This window comes from Entelurus aequoreus, linkage group LG13 (assembly GCF_033978785.1).
Source record: "Entelurus aequoreus isolate RoL-2023_Sb linkage group LG13, RoL_Eaeq_v1.1, whole genome shotgun sequence".
NCBI lineage: Eukaryota > Metazoa > Chordata > Actinopteri > Syngnathiformes > Syngnathidae > Entelurus > Entelurus aequoreus.
This window is the reverse complement of record NC_084743.1, coordinates 22,670,208-22,687,037: the sequence shown is the minus strand read 5'-3', so window position 1 is coordinate 22,687,037 and position 16,830 is coordinate 22,670,208. Positions and strand designations below refer to the sequence as shown.

Sequence of the window (16,830 nt, the reverse complement as noted above, 5' to 3'; positions counted from 1 at the left end):
CGTCCTACAAGTACATTGTTATTATATATTAAACTATGGTAGGTGTTTGTAGTACATTCTTTTGTGTTGTTTTTGATACAATACTTATTTGATCTAAAACCTACTCAGTGGCCTAGTGGTTCGTTAGAGGGTCCGCCCTGAGATCGGTAGGTTGTGAGTTCAAACCCCGGCCGAGTCATACCGAAGACTATAAAAATGGGACCCATTACCTCCCTGCTTGGCACTCAGCATCAAGGGTTGGAATTGGGGGTTAAATCACCAAAAATGATTCCTGCTCACTGCTCCCCTCACCTCCCAGGGGGTGATCAAGGGTGATGGGTCAAATGCAGAGAATAATTTCGCCACACCTAGTGTGTGTGTGTGTGACAATCATTGGTACTTTAACTTTACTTTTAACTTTACTTTAAAACAGGGGTCCCCAAACTTTTTGACTTGGGGGCCGCATTGTGTTAAAAAAATTTGGCCCGGGGCCGGGCTGTATATATATATATATATATATATATATATATATATATATATATATATATATATATATATATATATATATATATATATATATATATATATATATATAGATATATATATATATATATATATATATATATATATATATATATATATATATATATATATATATATAGATATATATATATATATATATATATATATATATATATATATATATATATATACATTGTCTTTATATTCCAGCAAGTTAATCCGTTTTGTCATTTAACATCAATATTTAACATTGTCACATTATTGATGGGAAAATGTATTTTTAGACAATATGATTTGCCTGAGCGGCTAGGAGACACTGAGAGTAACAAGCGGTAGAAAATGGATTATAAAAAAAAAATAAAAAAATAAAAAATTACAAAAATTTAAAATTATTATTTTTATTTTTTTTTAACTGTGGGCTGGATTTTGGATGCTGAGGGGCCGGATCCGGCCCGCGGGCCGTAGTTTGCTTTAAAAGGTTAGTTTTTATTTCTGGTGGGGATGAAATAGATTTCAATTAATTCCACAATACCATTTTTTATGAGACAAGCTGCCTCACAGAACAAGTTCAACTTGTATCCAGAATTTAAATGACCCATTTGTGTTAAAAAACAAAACAAAACATAAGCTACATGTCATGAACAACGCAAAAATGTTGTACAAAGTACAAACATATATTTTTCTTGTCCGACATATGAAATCCACATACAATTTCACAAACATTATTTTACACTCTCATGTTCGTTCCCTCATGCTCACGTCTGTTATTTCCCTCAGCCATTTGTATGTGCAATATATTCCAGCTGAACAACCACACTTATAGTTACCATAGCAACAGAGAGCAAAACTGAACCTATAAATTGCTCACTGGGGCTCACTCTATCACATCTCGGCGAAAATCTGTTATTGTTTGGAGATGACATGCAACGTTTGAGTTCACGTCTTGAAATAACCGACAACAACAAAAAAACAACATCTCTTCACTTCTCTGATCAGCATGCGAATACAAATTCAATCCACAGCTTTCCGTATCATCAAACGGGGCAAATTGTGCCATTTTTATTTTGACAGAACCCATTGAGAAGTCAATGGGGGTCCTGGGTGTTCCAATTGACATCAGCAGCCCCATCACATCGGATGACGAGTACCTCAGTCCCCTGGAGGAAGCCTCGGATATCAGTTCACGGGAGCCAAAGAGAATACTTGACACAGCATTTAAGAAAGCCCCGGCATTTCTGGTGAGACCATATAAACCTGCATTGAGTAATAAGAACTGTATGAGTATTTTCTATGTTTACTATCAATCTCATATTCCCAATCTGTGTCCTTGTCATGACAGGCGACAATAAATGATCAGGTGGTTGTTGAAGGACAGGAGAGTACCATGTCGGTACAGATAAGTGGACAACCAAAACCTTTACTTTACTGGTAGGTCTCATGGGCATGCAGACTTGTTCACAGTGCACGAATTGGGAGAAGGAAGTGAAAAATTAATATGTGTGCACAATATGTGAAGATTTTTTATCTCACAGTACATACTAGTGTTGTCCCGATACCAATATTTTGGTACCGGTACCGGTTCTAAAATAATTTTGATTTATTTTCCGTACTTTTCTAAATAAAGGGGACCACAAAAAATTGCATTATTGGCTTTATTTTAACAAAAAATCTTAGGTTACATTAAACATATGTTTCTTATTGCAAGTTTGTCCTTAAAATAGTGAACATTCGAGACAACTTGTCTTTTAGTAGTAAGTACACTGCAAAAAGTCAGTGTTCAAAAACAAGGAAAAAAAATGCAAAAATTAGGGGTATTTTATTTGAAGTAAGCAAAATTATCTGCCAATAGAATAAGAAAATTCGGCTTGTCAAGACTTTCCAAAACAAGTAAAATTAGCTAACCTCAATGAACCCCAAAAAATACCTAAAAATAAGTATTTTCTCACTAATAACAAGTGCACTTTTCTTGGTAGAAAAAAAAAGAGAACTTTTTGCTCAATATGTTGAAAAATGTTCTTAAATTAAGTAAATGCTAGTGCCATTATTTAGACATAATGATATACGCTCGGCGTCATGATTTTTCTTTTCCGTGCTTGAAGTAAGAAATTATTACTTTACAAAAGTAGTTTTATACTTGTGAGTGTTAATGACACAGCTTTGCAACAGTTGATATTCTAGTTTCAAGCATGTTTTACTCAATATAGGTCATAACATCTCAGCAACAAACTGTAATATCTCACTGAGATAATTTAGGACCAAAACCCTTAAAACAAGTAAAACACTCTAACATAAAATCTGCTTAGTGAGAAGAAGTATCTTATCAGACAGAAAATAAGCAAATATCACCCTTATTTGAGATATTTAATCTTACTTAGATTTCAGTTTTTGCAGTGTAAACAAACACAGGCTCCTAATTAGTCTGCTGACATATGCAGTAACACATTGTGTCATTTTCCATTCTATTATTTTGTCAGTGTTCAAAAACAAACAAAAAAAAATGCAAAAATTAGGGGTATTTTATTTGAACTAAGCAAAATTATCTGCCAATAGAACAAGAAAATTCGGCTTGTCAAGACTTTCCAAAACAAGTAAAATTAGCTAACCTCAGTGAACCCCCAAAATACCTTAAACTAAGTATTTTCTCACTAATAACAAGTGCACTTTTCTTGGTAGAAAAAAAAAGATAACTTTTTGCTCAATATGTTGAAAAATATTCTTAAATTAAGTAAATGCTAGTGCCATTATCTTGACATTATGGTAAGAAACGCTTTGGCATCATGATTTTTATTTTACATGCTTGAAGTAAGAAATTATTACTTTACAAAAGTAGTTTTATACTTGTGAGTATTGATGACACAGCTTTGCAACAGTTGATATTCTAGTTTCAAGCATGTTTTACTCAATTTAGGTCATAACATCTCAGCAACAAACTGTAATATCTCACTGAGATAATTTAGGACCAAAACCCTTAAAACAGGGGTGGTCCAAACTTTTTCCACTGAGGGCCGCATACGGAAAAATTAAAACATGTGGGGGCCATTTTGATATTTTTCATTTTCAAACCATAACAAAATATATGTATTTTTTGTATTTATTTTACCTTTAGGGGTCCCGGGGACCATAAAGGGTCTCAGTTATTAAAATGTTAAAAATAAGTCTAATTTGTATTATTATTTTTTATTTAACGCTTACAGTAAATCTCTATATCGACTTTAAAGAAAAAAAAAGGTTTTATGGCTTTTCTGTCAAAAACAACTTTGTTTTTTTATAGTAAAACTGAAATATGCAGTATTTAGTCATTAGAGCCCTAAAATATAAATAATGCAGGACACCATTGATTTTAATGATTTAATATTTTTGAGTCATCACAGTGAAAAGATAAATTAAATACCACTAACTATATTTGGGATCCAAAAGGTGCCCCACTCATAAAGTGATACATTTTTATTAGTTTAAAAAAAAAAAATTACTTTCATCGCTTAAGTTACGAGATCAACTTCAGATATATCTGTCGATTTTACGTTTGAACTATTATTTTGTTTGTTTAATGCTCTTTTGTCAAATAAAACTTTGTTTTTATATGGCAACTACACAATATATGCAATATTTACCACACAAAACATTTTAAAGTGAACAATTTGAACTAATTGGAGCTTTAAAAATAATTAATTATAACTTGGATTTTTTGTCATTATTTTTTGTTTTGAGCTGTGGCAAAAAAAGAAAAATGAAGAAAGACAAAAGAAAAAAAAAACAGCCTGCATGGCAGCTTTTGTGTCAACATTGCAACTTTTTCTCGTTAGATTTCACCTCATTCCACTTTTTTTAATGTTCACTTTTATTTTTTGCAATAGCATTTCCAGAATGTGTGGCGGACTGGTAAACAATTAGCTGCGGGCCTCAAATGGCCCCCGGGCCGCACTTTGGACACCCCTGCCTTAAAACAAGTAAAACACTCTAACATAAAATCTGCTGAGTGAGAAGAATTATCTTATCAGACATAAAATAAGCAAATGTCACCCTTATTTGAGATATTTAATCTTACTTAGATTTCAGTTTTTGCAGTGTAAACAAACACAGGCTCCTTATTAGTCTGCTGACATATGCAGTAACACATTGTGTCATTTTCCATTCTATTATTGTGTTAAAATTATTAAGGACAAGTGGTAGGAAATGAATTATTCATCTGCCTGTTCATTTACTGTTAATATATGCTTACTTTCTCTTTTAACATGATCTATCTACACATTTGTTAAAATCTAATAGTCATTTATTCATCTTTTGTTTGGATGATACCACACATTTGGGTATCAATCCGATACCAAGTCGTTACAGGATCATACATTGATCATATTCAAAGTCCTCATGTGTCCAGGGACATATTTCCTGAGTTCATAAACATAATATAAAAAACACCAAGGGGAGCTATGTAAATATCAGGGTATATTTGCCATCATATTCTTATCAGTGACACAGCAGGAAGAAGCTAGGAATCTGTTTGTGGTCAAATTAATTATTTTTTTTATTTTTTTTGCGCTTATTCACGCAAAATGGGCCCCCAAAATACGCACACTGTGCGATCCGCGTTTAGGGAAGAGCGGCCCTGCAAAACCAACAGGATTCATCCTACACTGCGCCCGAAGTTGTGCATTTTCTCGCCTGCCTCTTTTACAGCCATGTGAGCTCGATAGTCTTCCAGTGGCAGCTTTTTTTCCCCAACAGAGCTGCTAGTTAATTTTAAGGTGAAACTGCATTATAAGCTATTCTAACCTGCCGGGTACTCCCTGTGACTGGAACCTGTGTCCCCTTGAAGGAGATTGTGAGAGCGCTAGACATCGAGCTAAAAGCGCAAACTCTGAAGGTGTCAGAACATTTAATTAAACGTATTCTGGCACAGCCGCACTGTTACAGTGTGCTATACATGCCCTGTGGTAATGTTTTGCTGGAGAAGATGGTCCTGAGGATCGTCAAATTGGGTACGTGCTTTCAGGGGCGCCGAAAAGGGGGGGTAAAGGAGACGGATTCTAGGGGCCCATGATGGAGGGGGGCCCAGAGAGGCCCCTAATGATGATGAAATTATAATACTTATAAAACTGTGATGCTGTTCTTCTTTCAAAAATATGGTAATGATAGTCAAAAATACCATTAAAATGCATAATTGTATGTAAAAGAGCATCAAAAAATGTTGCCGCTGTGTTGGGGGCCCTGTAAAGATTATTTTCATGGGCCTGCGTGCTTTACTTCCCCCCAAAATAAGTTAATTTTAGGATACTAGTAAAATCATTGATTTTCCATCTGGCAACACTGTACTGTAAAGTTGAATAGTAAATTGTACTTTATGCGAACGTTTTTGCACAGCTGTTTCTTATCAGTATTTGGACTCGTCAACCCGGAATTGTAACAGTAGCTGTCGAATGTCCTAAATGTTAGGGTTGCGTTGGGCTGGAACCACAGGATGCAGAGATGGCAGGCGTAGCGCAGGTAAATATGTATTGAACGATAAAAACTAAGAAATAGTGCAGCAGGGAAGTGCACATGATGCATAGGGAACGCTGTGCACATTTTAGTTAGTCCAATTAAGATGATCCAAAGACACACAATTAATACTGACTCACCATCGGTGCAAAGCCTAGAGTTTTTGAAGATGAAAATGGCATGCTTTGATGTGCAGCATGTTTTTACTGTCCCTTGTTTGGGTTTTGATCATCTTCAATGTCATCGGTTTGTTAAAAAAAATCCAAAAAACAAAACACTTAGTATTTTATTTTGCTCTTGCAGGCTGAGAGGCAGAGTTACAGTAAAAACTGGCCCGCGCCATATCGTCCGAGAGACAGACAGTGGCACTTTCGAAATGACCATAAAGTCGGCGGTGAGGTCGGACACGGGGATTTACACCTGTAAGATCATTAATGAGTACGGGACGAAGCAGTGTGAAGGGAAGCTGGAAGTAAAAGGTACGTTTTTTTTAAGACAGTTTTTAAGCTTATATGAATGTTCTTATTCATACATTCAATTAATCGCAACTGGACTGTTAAGTTTTTGTTTATGTTTCGTCTCATATTCGGATAAATAACTTTGGCTCAGATGCCCCATCTGATGCAAGTCTCAAGGTTTTCTTTTTGGTCTCAAACTGAGCTTACTTTGGGAACTGCTTTTGTTTCACCTCATACTTTGCATTTCCGTCCTTCTTCTTTACGGGATACTGCTCGGTGGCGACCCATTCATCTTCCTGTTCTGTCTACCCTCTGCATACCATATATTGTATGTCTGTTCTTAGACGGGTTGTACTAAAAAGTAACTTTGGCTCAGATGCCCCATCTGATGCAAGTCTCAAGGTTTTCTTTTTGGTCTCAAACTGAGCTTACTTTGGGAACTGCTTTTGTTTCACCTCATACTTTGTATTTCCGTCCTACTTCTTTACGGGACACTGCTCGGTGGCGACCCATTCGTCTTTCTGTTCTGTCTACCCTCTGCATACCTGATATTGTATGTCTGTTCTTAGACGGGTTGTACTAAAAACTAATTTTGTTGTACTGTTTAAGTGCACTGACAGTAAAGTTCTATTCTATTTTATCCTTAAAGTCCTCCTCAGTCCAAGGACATATTTTCTGAGTTTTTAAACAATTACGAAAACGACAAAAAACTGTTTTGTGATGAGTAAAAATATTGATCTAGTCACTGTAGTATCAACCATATACTGGTCATATACAAAACCCAAAACCAGTGAAGTTGCCACGTCGTAAATAAAAACAGAATACAGTGATTTGCAATTCCTGAGAAAGTTGAGGAATGCTCATCAAACACTTATTTGGAACATCCCACAGGTGAACAGGCTAATTGGGAACAGGTGGGTGCCATAATTGGGTATAAAAGCAGCTTCCATGAAATGCTCAGTCATTCACAAACAAGGATGGGGCGAGGGTCACCACCTTGTGAACAAATGCGTGAGCAAATTGTCGAACAGTTTAAGAACAACATTTCCCAACAAGCTATTGCAAGGAATTTAGGGATTTCACCATCCACGGTCCGTAATATCATCAAAAGGTTCAGAGAATCTGGAGAAATCACTGCACGTAAGCGATGATATAACGGACCTTCGATCCCTCATGCGGTACTGCATCAAAAAGCGACATCAGTGTGTAAAGGATATCACCACATGGGCTCAGGGACACTTCAGAAAACCACTGTCAGTAACTACAGTTGGTCGCTACATCCGTAAGTGCAAGTTAAAACTCCACTATGCAAAGCGAAAGCCATTTATCAACAACACCCAGAAACGCCGCCGGCTTCGCTGGGCCCGAACTCATCCAAGATGGACTGATGCAAAGTGTAAAAGTGTTCTGTGGTCTGACGAGTCCACATTTCAAATGTTTTTTGGAAACTGTGGACGTCGTGTCCTCCGTAACAAAGAGGAAAATAACCATCCGGATTGTTATAGGCGCAAAGTTCAAAAGCCAGCATCTGTGATGGTATGGGGGTGTATTAGTGCCCAAGGCATGGGTAACTTACACTTGACCACATATAATGCAAATTTATATCATTAATATCGCACAACCCTAGTTCAGACAAGGTCTAACCAATATATGAAAAAAGTCTTTGAGCATGAACTGATGAACCGGACTTCATTCTCCCCAGTCACTTAGTATTTCTACACCAATTTGTGTTTGTGTTGGCATTTATTTGCATTAATGTACCTAAATCCTCAAACTATTTAATTGGTACTTACCCAGCCTACTTGTAACAATGATCCGGGTCTGAAGCTGAGCCTGTTCGTTTACCCGCAGCAGCACCAGTCGAACCAGGCTTGGCCGTCATCCGCCCTGTCAGGGACATCACAGCGAACGCGGGAGACACGGTGCTGTTTGAGTGTCACGTCATCGGACCCAAAGACACCGACGTGGACTGGCTGGCAGACGGGAAACTGATCCAACCCGCGTTGCTGAATTGCAAGATGCATTTTGATGGAAAAAAATGTCGCCTGCTGCTTAATTCGGTACACGAGGATGATACTGGGACATATATGTGCAAGCTCAGCACAGCTAAAGGTATGTTTTAAATACTATGATTCTACGCTGTACACAGGTGGTCTTCGGTCTACAAACCAAGTATGTTCCGACGCTGTAAGGAAAATGCATGCAAAAAACGTATAAATATACAGTTCCTAAATTATGCATTCATTTAAAAGCTATACTACAAATTCTACAATAATACACAGGTAAAAATACAACAACCTTATATTGTTAATGTAACTGTGCCATGTCATTAAAATACCAATCCAGTCAATGCTGGCAATACTGGTTGCTCAAACAATCTTTTGCAAGAAAACACATTGTTTTCGTCATTTTTTAAAAATTTTTCAGGTGTGTCGTTTGTTGCTTAAGTAGAGAAGGCAGATTGTGCAGAAGCAGTTTTTCTCTGTAGGGTCTTACAGTCGCCCCTGGATGCAGACCCTAAGGCCCAGGTTTTGGACTCAGAGCATCACATATTTTTGTCAATGGAGGAAAAGCGGTATTGTGGGTCCAAACCTTTTTGACCTCGGGGCCCAACTTTTCCACTAAAATATGATCACTGAATTAATAATCTTATCCTTGATTTTAATCTTATAAAATAAATATATCGGATTAATTTATAGTTTAACAGGTAACAACCTTGTCAAATGATATGAAGACGTGTTAATCACAAATATTTAATTATATTTAACACATACACCATAGGCTTAGGTCTGACTGATTGCAGGTGTACCTATTGATGTGACCGAGTGAATCTATATAAAGTTCATGAAGTTTTTTTCGACCATGTCTGGAAACGGGATATCGACTTTATATATACATACATGCATACATATGTATATACTGTGTATACATATACTGTATAAGTGCATGTATATGTGTGTATATAAATATGTTTGTATATGTGTATATATATACACATAAATATGTATATATATATATACACATAAATATGTACACTACCGTTCAAAAGTTTGGGGTCACCCAAACAATTTTGTGGAATAGCCTTCATTTCTAAGAACAAGAATAGACTGTCGAGTTTCAGATGAAAGTTCTCTTTTTCTGGCCATTTTGAGCGTTTAATTGACCCCACAAATGTGATGCTCCAGAAACTCAATCTGCTCAAAGGAAGGTCAGTCTTGTAGCTTCTGTAACGAGCTAAACTGTTTTCAGATGTGTGAACATGATTGCACAAGGGTTTTCTAATCATCAATTAGCCTTCTGAGCCAATGAGCAAACACATTGTACCATTAGAACACTGGAGTGATAGTTGCTGGAAATGGGCCTCTATACACCTATGTAGATATTGCACCAAAAACCAGACATTTGCAGCTAGAATTGTCAATTACCACATTAGCAATGTATAGAGTGTATTTCTTTAAAGTTAAGACTAGTTTAAAGTTATCTTCATTGAAAAGTACAGTGATTTTCCTTAAAAAATAAGGACATTTCAATGTGACCCCAAACTTTTGAACGGTAGTGTATATATATGTATATATATATATATATATATATATATATATATATATATATATATATATATATATATATATATATATATATATATATATATATATATATATATATATATATATATATATATATATATATATATATATATCTTTTTTTTTTTGCTGTTGTTGTTGTAGTTGTTGTATATATACTTTATATATATATGTTAGGACCTGATCAAGGCGGTGACCCCAGGATGCAGAGACGGGAGGCAAGGTAGAATTATAAAAAGGGAAAATTTAATAAGTCCAAAAAGTGTAACAAAAGGCGATGGGGGCAGAAGTGCACACCATGTCTAAACAAACAAAAACATGTTGCTCAGTGGTCGGCAGGGGAAAAAGCCAGGGCACACTGAGCACAGAATAGTCCAACACAGAATCCTCTTTACCTCAGGGAGGCAGGGCTGACGAAGTGAAGCAGGCGCATGCACGTGGGAGATTGAGGAGACAATAACCGACAAGACCCAGCTTAAATACTCCTTGGTTGCAATTGGTTGCAGGTGTGCCTCGCTGGGGACTAATGAACTGAAGAAAAACAGACACCATAAAAGAGAAGGCAGGGAAATGATAAAACACAACAATATATATATATATATATATATATATATATATATATATATATATATATATATATATATATATATATATATATATATATATATATATATATATATATATATATATATACACACACATATAAAACATATATTTAAATATATTTTATTTTATATATTATATTATATATATATATATATATATATATATATATATATATATATATATATATATATATATATATATATATATATATATATATATATATATATATATATATATATATATATATATATATATTTTTTTTTTTCAATATTTTTTTATATTTAGTATTTTTTTTTATTATTAGTTATTTTTTTCAAAAGATAATTTATGATACTTTTGCAGAGGGTGGGGTGTGGTTTAATTTGCAACCTGGGAACGCCTCCAGAATCCAACATCTTGCAGACAGACTCAAAAAACGGGTGATAAAATTAATTTTGGAGCAAGATTTACAACATATATCAATAATCAAATGTTAATTTTTACGCCAAAGCATAGTTAATACATATTTTCTAGACCACAAGAAAGCATTTTTAATGTAGATTAAATCATCATTGGTCTTCTTAAGTAAAAAAAAACGTAATTCCAAAGTACGTATTATTCTCCGTTCGTATTTTTATTAATGTTTTGTTTTCCTTTTGGCCCGTTATCAAAAAAAGCATGGGAATGCCTTCGTACCTGGAAACGTCGTCACATGGGAACATTGTCAAACGAAGGCCACCTTGACTTAATATGAAGAAAAAATATGGCACTATTATTCCAAAATAAAGACTGCTGTACTTTTGTTTTCCGCTTCAGAGGAAGTGACTTCATGTGGAAAACTCAAAGTGATTCCTTCGGCTGAACCTCTGTTTACACGCAAACTGGATGTTCTGGAAGTCATTGAGGGGCGTAACGCTCGATTTGACTGCAAAGTCAGTGGGACGCCGCGGCCAAAGGTTATCTGGACTCACTTTGGTAAGTTTCCTGAGAATTGTTTTAAAAATGTTTTTTTAAGGTGGATTAATGGGAAAATTCAAGTGGAAGTGGAAAATCAATTTATATTCAGGTGTTGTGTTGGGCACCACCCACATGCAGGCATACAAGGAGAAATGTCAGAGTGGCCCGGGGAGAACGGTGCCTTGCTCATGGACACTTTAAAAAACTGGCATCTCTACAAAAAACAGCTGTTTGTTCTGGCAGTGGATTTTGAATCAGGAACTTCTGGTCCTTTTGGACTTAGTTATGGCCTCCCCTGACCTTTACTTAAAATCTGTCTTTAGAAAAGGACTGCGGGATTTCAGCGCGTCTTTCGCTACAATGGTCTCACTGGGGTGCTCACTGCTTGACCCTGCCAAGGCCAATGAAGAAGGAGCCGAATTGTAGATAATAATTGTTTTTGTTAGGACGAGCAAACCCATTCCAAAGGTTTGTCTTCTCTAGTTGTCTGCTCTGGCTCTCAAATTGACCATATTTTTCCTTGCAGTGTTACGTACGGGGGGAGTAGACGGCACAGACCACAAGGGGGCGTACTAGCTCTATGATTTATTTTATATATAAACATCATATATATTTATTGATTGAAACTTGTATTAGTAGATTGCACAGTACAGTACATATTCCTTACAATTGACCACTAAAAGGTAACACCCGAATAAGTTTTTCAACTTGTTTAAGTCGGGGTCCACGTTAATCAATTCATGGTACAAATATATACTATCAGCATAATACAGTCATTACACAAGTTAATCATCAGAGTATATACATTGAATTATTTACATATATAGTGAGGCGTCAAAAAGACTGTGCAAGCAGGGGCAGATGTTCGAGGGAGGCAGTCCGGAATCCCACAGGAAGTCGAGGCACACTGCGGAAAACACAAAGGACATAAGACACGGGAACTGGGAAGGCACAGAGAGAGAGCAAGTATGCGGGAGGGGAGCCAGAGACGCGATAGCTTTGTGTACAGAGAACTACGTTCCGGCACCGGATCTTCGGGTACGCTGGTCTTTATGCCGTCTGCCCTCATCAGACCCAGATTGCAGATTGTTGCAGCCAAGCAGTGGCGTGGCCATGATGCGGTAAGAGCAAGCAGAGGCGTGTCCCGACGCGACTCCAGCAAAAGACATGTGCCGTGACATGCAGTGTGGAAAGCTTCTCCGAGATGTTGTCAAATTTGCGATTCAATTAAAAAATCGTCAATGTCTGAATCCCCACAGCTCTGCCTAATGAGCTCCTTGAACGGCTCCCATCGTCTTCCGAATTTGTCGATAGACCAGAGCAACACTCGATCCAATCAGCAGATAACCTGTTATCACAGTTCCAAATAAATAGATGTTTTTAATGTCTTTGACGGAAAAAATCGCCAGGCAGACGGCTCTCCACTTCTCCCAAGAGTCCGTCAGGACAGGCAAGTTCTCCCGAACCTGAGCTTTTTGTCGAGAAGATCTTGTCAATTAAGTTAAACAAATCCATGTTTTAGATTTCGAAGAACAGTGCAAAATAGAGGTTCTTAGAAAAGTTACAGTATGACAAGACAAGGACAAGCACACAAAGAAACAAAGCAGGAACGACACGTGTGAGGGAGGGGAAGCGCTCTCCTTTATTGAGAGCCACAAGAACAATTTATAAGACCTTACTAAAAACATTTCAATTTCATTTAGGTTTTTATTTGGAAAAAGACGCACATGAGATCTCCGTTTTTTTCACTTTAATGAACAAGTGTATTCCTTTTATAAACATCTTAAACAAGCATGTTATGGCGGCTAGATTAATAAATCATGTGACCGACTTCTCTCTTTAAAAAAACAAACAAAAAAAAATACAGATTTGACTGATAGTCGACTATGGACAAAATCTAATGCATCAGATTGGACTATGAAAATTCAAATTAGATTTTAAGATGAAATTGGTATATTGTGTAACAGACTTCTGTTTCTCAGCAGACCATCCACTCACTGAGAGTGAGGATATTCGTATTCTTCAGGAGAATGGCCGTCACTCCCTCATCATTTCTCATGTGACCAATGACGATGAAGGCTTCTACACAGTAACAGCCACTAACTGTCATGGCGAATCAGAATGTTCTGCTGAACTCTACATACAAGAGCCACGGCCGGCCATCTCCTCACAGATGTAGGATCATTACTACATTATTGGGAATATTTCGGCCTGTTTATATATATATATATATATATATACTGTCTATATATATATATATATATATATATATATATATATATATATATATATATATATATATATATATATATATATATATATATATATATATATATATATATATATATATATATGTGTGTATGTATTGTTCATGTTAATTAATTGCAGAAAGATATCATTTTTTGCCATTAATAAGTGTACCTTAGACCAGTGGTTCTCAATCTTTTTTCAGTGATGTACCCCCTGTGAACAGTTTTTGAATTCAGGTACCCCCTAATCAGAGCAAAGCATTTTTGGTTGAAAAAAAGAGATAAAGAAGTAAAATACAGCACTATGTCATCAGTTTCTGATTTATTAAATTGTATAACGGTGCAAAATATCGCTCATTTGTAGTGGTCTTTCTTGAACTATTTGGAAAAAAAGATATAAAAATAAATAAAAACTTGTTGAAATAAATAAGTGATTCAATTATAAATAAAGATTTCTACACAAATCATCAACTTAAAGTGCCCTCTTTGGGGATTGTAATAGAGATCCATCTGGATTCATGAACTTAATTCTAAACATTTATTTTGTTGAAGTATTATTCAATAAATATATTTATAAAGGATTTTTGAATTGTTGCTTTTTTTAGAATATTTAAAAAAAATCTCACGTACCCCTTGGCATACCTTCAAGTACCCCCAGGGGTACGCGTACCCCCATTTGAGAACCACTGCCCGAGACAGATAATTTTTAAGTTTTTAATACAATGACTGGACAATTAATTTGCTTTAATGAAATGTTTTTAAACATTATGCTTTTTGAAACAGCTCAACACAAAAAGGATATAAACACATTTTTAAAGAGAATTAAAAAAAAAAAAAACTACTGTAAGTTGGTGTATTGCCAGATTTCCTATTCTGTAGGAATACAGAATTTGTATTCCTGCTTTAGGAGCACTTGCACTTAGAGGAGAGGAGCTACACTTCCATGTCTAGATAGCAGTTTCACCCATTAATAACACCAAATGTGGATTGTCACGATCATGCTTTGATTGTTGAAGATGTTCGGTGATCATTTTTCTACATGAATAAATGTTTCTGATATTCTGTACTATACATGTTGTACAAGTTAGAAGTAGTAGTAGTTTATTTTGGACACGTTTATATGTTTATGTTTATAAAAAATAATGAAAAAAGGTATTAATCTTGATAACATTACAGTAAGGTACAGAAATAGAAACAACTATTTCACAATGAAAACACATAAAAAACTTAAAACAATACATGATGATTAGTGATTTTATATCCAAAAAGGAGTGGGAAGAAGTGAAACTTATTTACGCCCACCCCTTATTTTATAAATCAGATAACCAGCCATATTATCATCATTATAATTATTATATACAATAATAAATTTAACCGTCTTATTGCAACTTATTATCAATAACATGGACTTGCATTCACTCGAGCTCTGCTTCCTGCTTTTAGGGCTAAACTAGAGAAGATGCCGTCCATACCAGAGGAGCCTGAGGTCCCTGAGAATGAAGTTGAGAGATTCACCATGCCTGACTTCATTAAACCTCTTTATGATCTGGATGTCATTGAGGGGAAGGAGGCGGTGCTGAAATGTAAAGTTGCTGGCTTACCCTACCCAACCATTGCTTGGTTCCACAATGGCAGAAGAATTGAAAGCACAGAGGACAGAAAGATGACGCAATGTAATTATTTTAAAACCGCAATGGAAATTTGAAAATGCAAAGATTCTGAGTCCTTGAATTTATGCAAAATGTTGCACGCTTGGAAAATATTGTGATACCTTGGCTCACGAGTGGCACAACCCACGAGTTATTTGGGATATAAGCTGTCTTTTGGCTGATTGTCATGTTTTAGGCTACGAGGCTCCACACCACGAGTTGGTCTAAAGAATGTCCCAGTGAACCCTGTAAGATCCGACCAAAACATTTAGGGTCTTACTCACTAGCATTAACTTATAAGTAACTTTTAGACAGATGGTTAGAGAGAGAAAACAATGTTTTCCCATAAGAATTTGAGTCTAAAGGACTGTGCTGAGAAGCAGAAGTGGATGATTTTCATTGAATTCCGTAAGGAAATAATCTAAAAACATGACCTAGGTATGCATGTAGCCAACTTGGAGAAGCAGTACTTCAGAAATATGCACCAAACTAAGGCAAAATGTGTCGATAACAGTCAGGTTCAAACACTGATGACATCTAATAATCAAGACAAGAAGCAAGGAATCATGCAGAGACAGAGTTCAATTTAGCTCGAGGAGACACGTGTTTTGGGCTGTATTCTAGTTACAGATCCAAACTACTTTCTAAAAGTCAAGCCCACGCGCCTCCTCTATTTATTTATTATCACTGAAGCTGTTGCTGAGGGAAGGGGGTAATCTCGACAACTCCAGTTAGACACAATATATGATTATAGAATTTAAAAAAAATGATTTGACGCAGGTCATATAGCCTTGTCTCTGCTATGTCTGCGTCACGGCGGTGTTCGGCCTTGGCAGCCAGCAGGCCAAGTCTGGACACAACACTGATAAAGTCAGCTGGCAATCTTTAGGACTGCCAGCTTTTCACAGATACAAAAATACCACTTCAGCACAATTGACAATAAATTATAGCAATGGCCCTTAAGCATAAAGTTAGTGTGATAATATATAATTATTTGAGTAAGTCAATATCACCAGTCAAAAGCGTTAAAATCAATATAAAAACGTAGGACATTTATTCATGAAAACATGGAGAAGCTGCTGGTGTTGTGTTTGAGGAAGAAGCAACTCTCAGCAGATACCGTAGAAGTCCGCTCTCCAAGTTAAACGCTGTACATTATGTTTTTATATTACTTAATAAAGATAATGCATTTGTTTTTTTTAATACATTTTTATCTAGTTTATCTAATTAAAAAGCATGTAAAATATTTATGCACAGTCTGACTAGATCTGGGATTGTGCAGGTATACCCCATGTTGTGACCTGGTGAATCTATATAATGTTTATGAAGTTTATTTTCGACCGTGTCTGGGGAAAAAAAATAGCGGTGACGACTT

General features: G+C 35.9%; 1 protein-coding gene across 8 annotated transcripts in view; it reads left to right on the top strand.

Annotated features, from left to right (window-relative positions):
* The window catches only part of spegb (striated muscle enriched protein kinase b), a 97,971-nt gene that overhangs the window by 40,844 nt on the left and 40,297 nt on the right, over window positions 1–16,830 (top strand). For 7 of the 8 annotated variants that reach the window (XM_062067593.1, XM_062067595.1, XM_062067591.1 and 4 more), the window contains exons 7-13: window positions 1,573–1,739; window positions 1,841–1,929; window positions 6,280–6,455; window positions 8,286–8,546; window positions 11,417–11,575; window positions 13,540–13,732; window positions 15,250–15,479. In XM_062067593.1, coding sequence (XP_061923577.1) covers window positions 1,573–1,739; window positions 1,841–1,929; window positions 6,280–6,455; window positions 8,286–8,546; window positions 11,417–11,575; window positions 13,540–13,732; window positions 15,250–15,479 — 1,275 coding nt within the window. The remainder of the gene's footprint in view (window positions 1–1,572; window positions 1,740–1,840; window positions 1,930–6,279; window positions 6,456–8,285; window positions 8,547–11,416; window positions 11,576–13,539; window positions 13,733–15,249; window positions 15,480–16,830) is intronic. The other variant, XM_062067592.1, reaches the window with a different exon arrangement.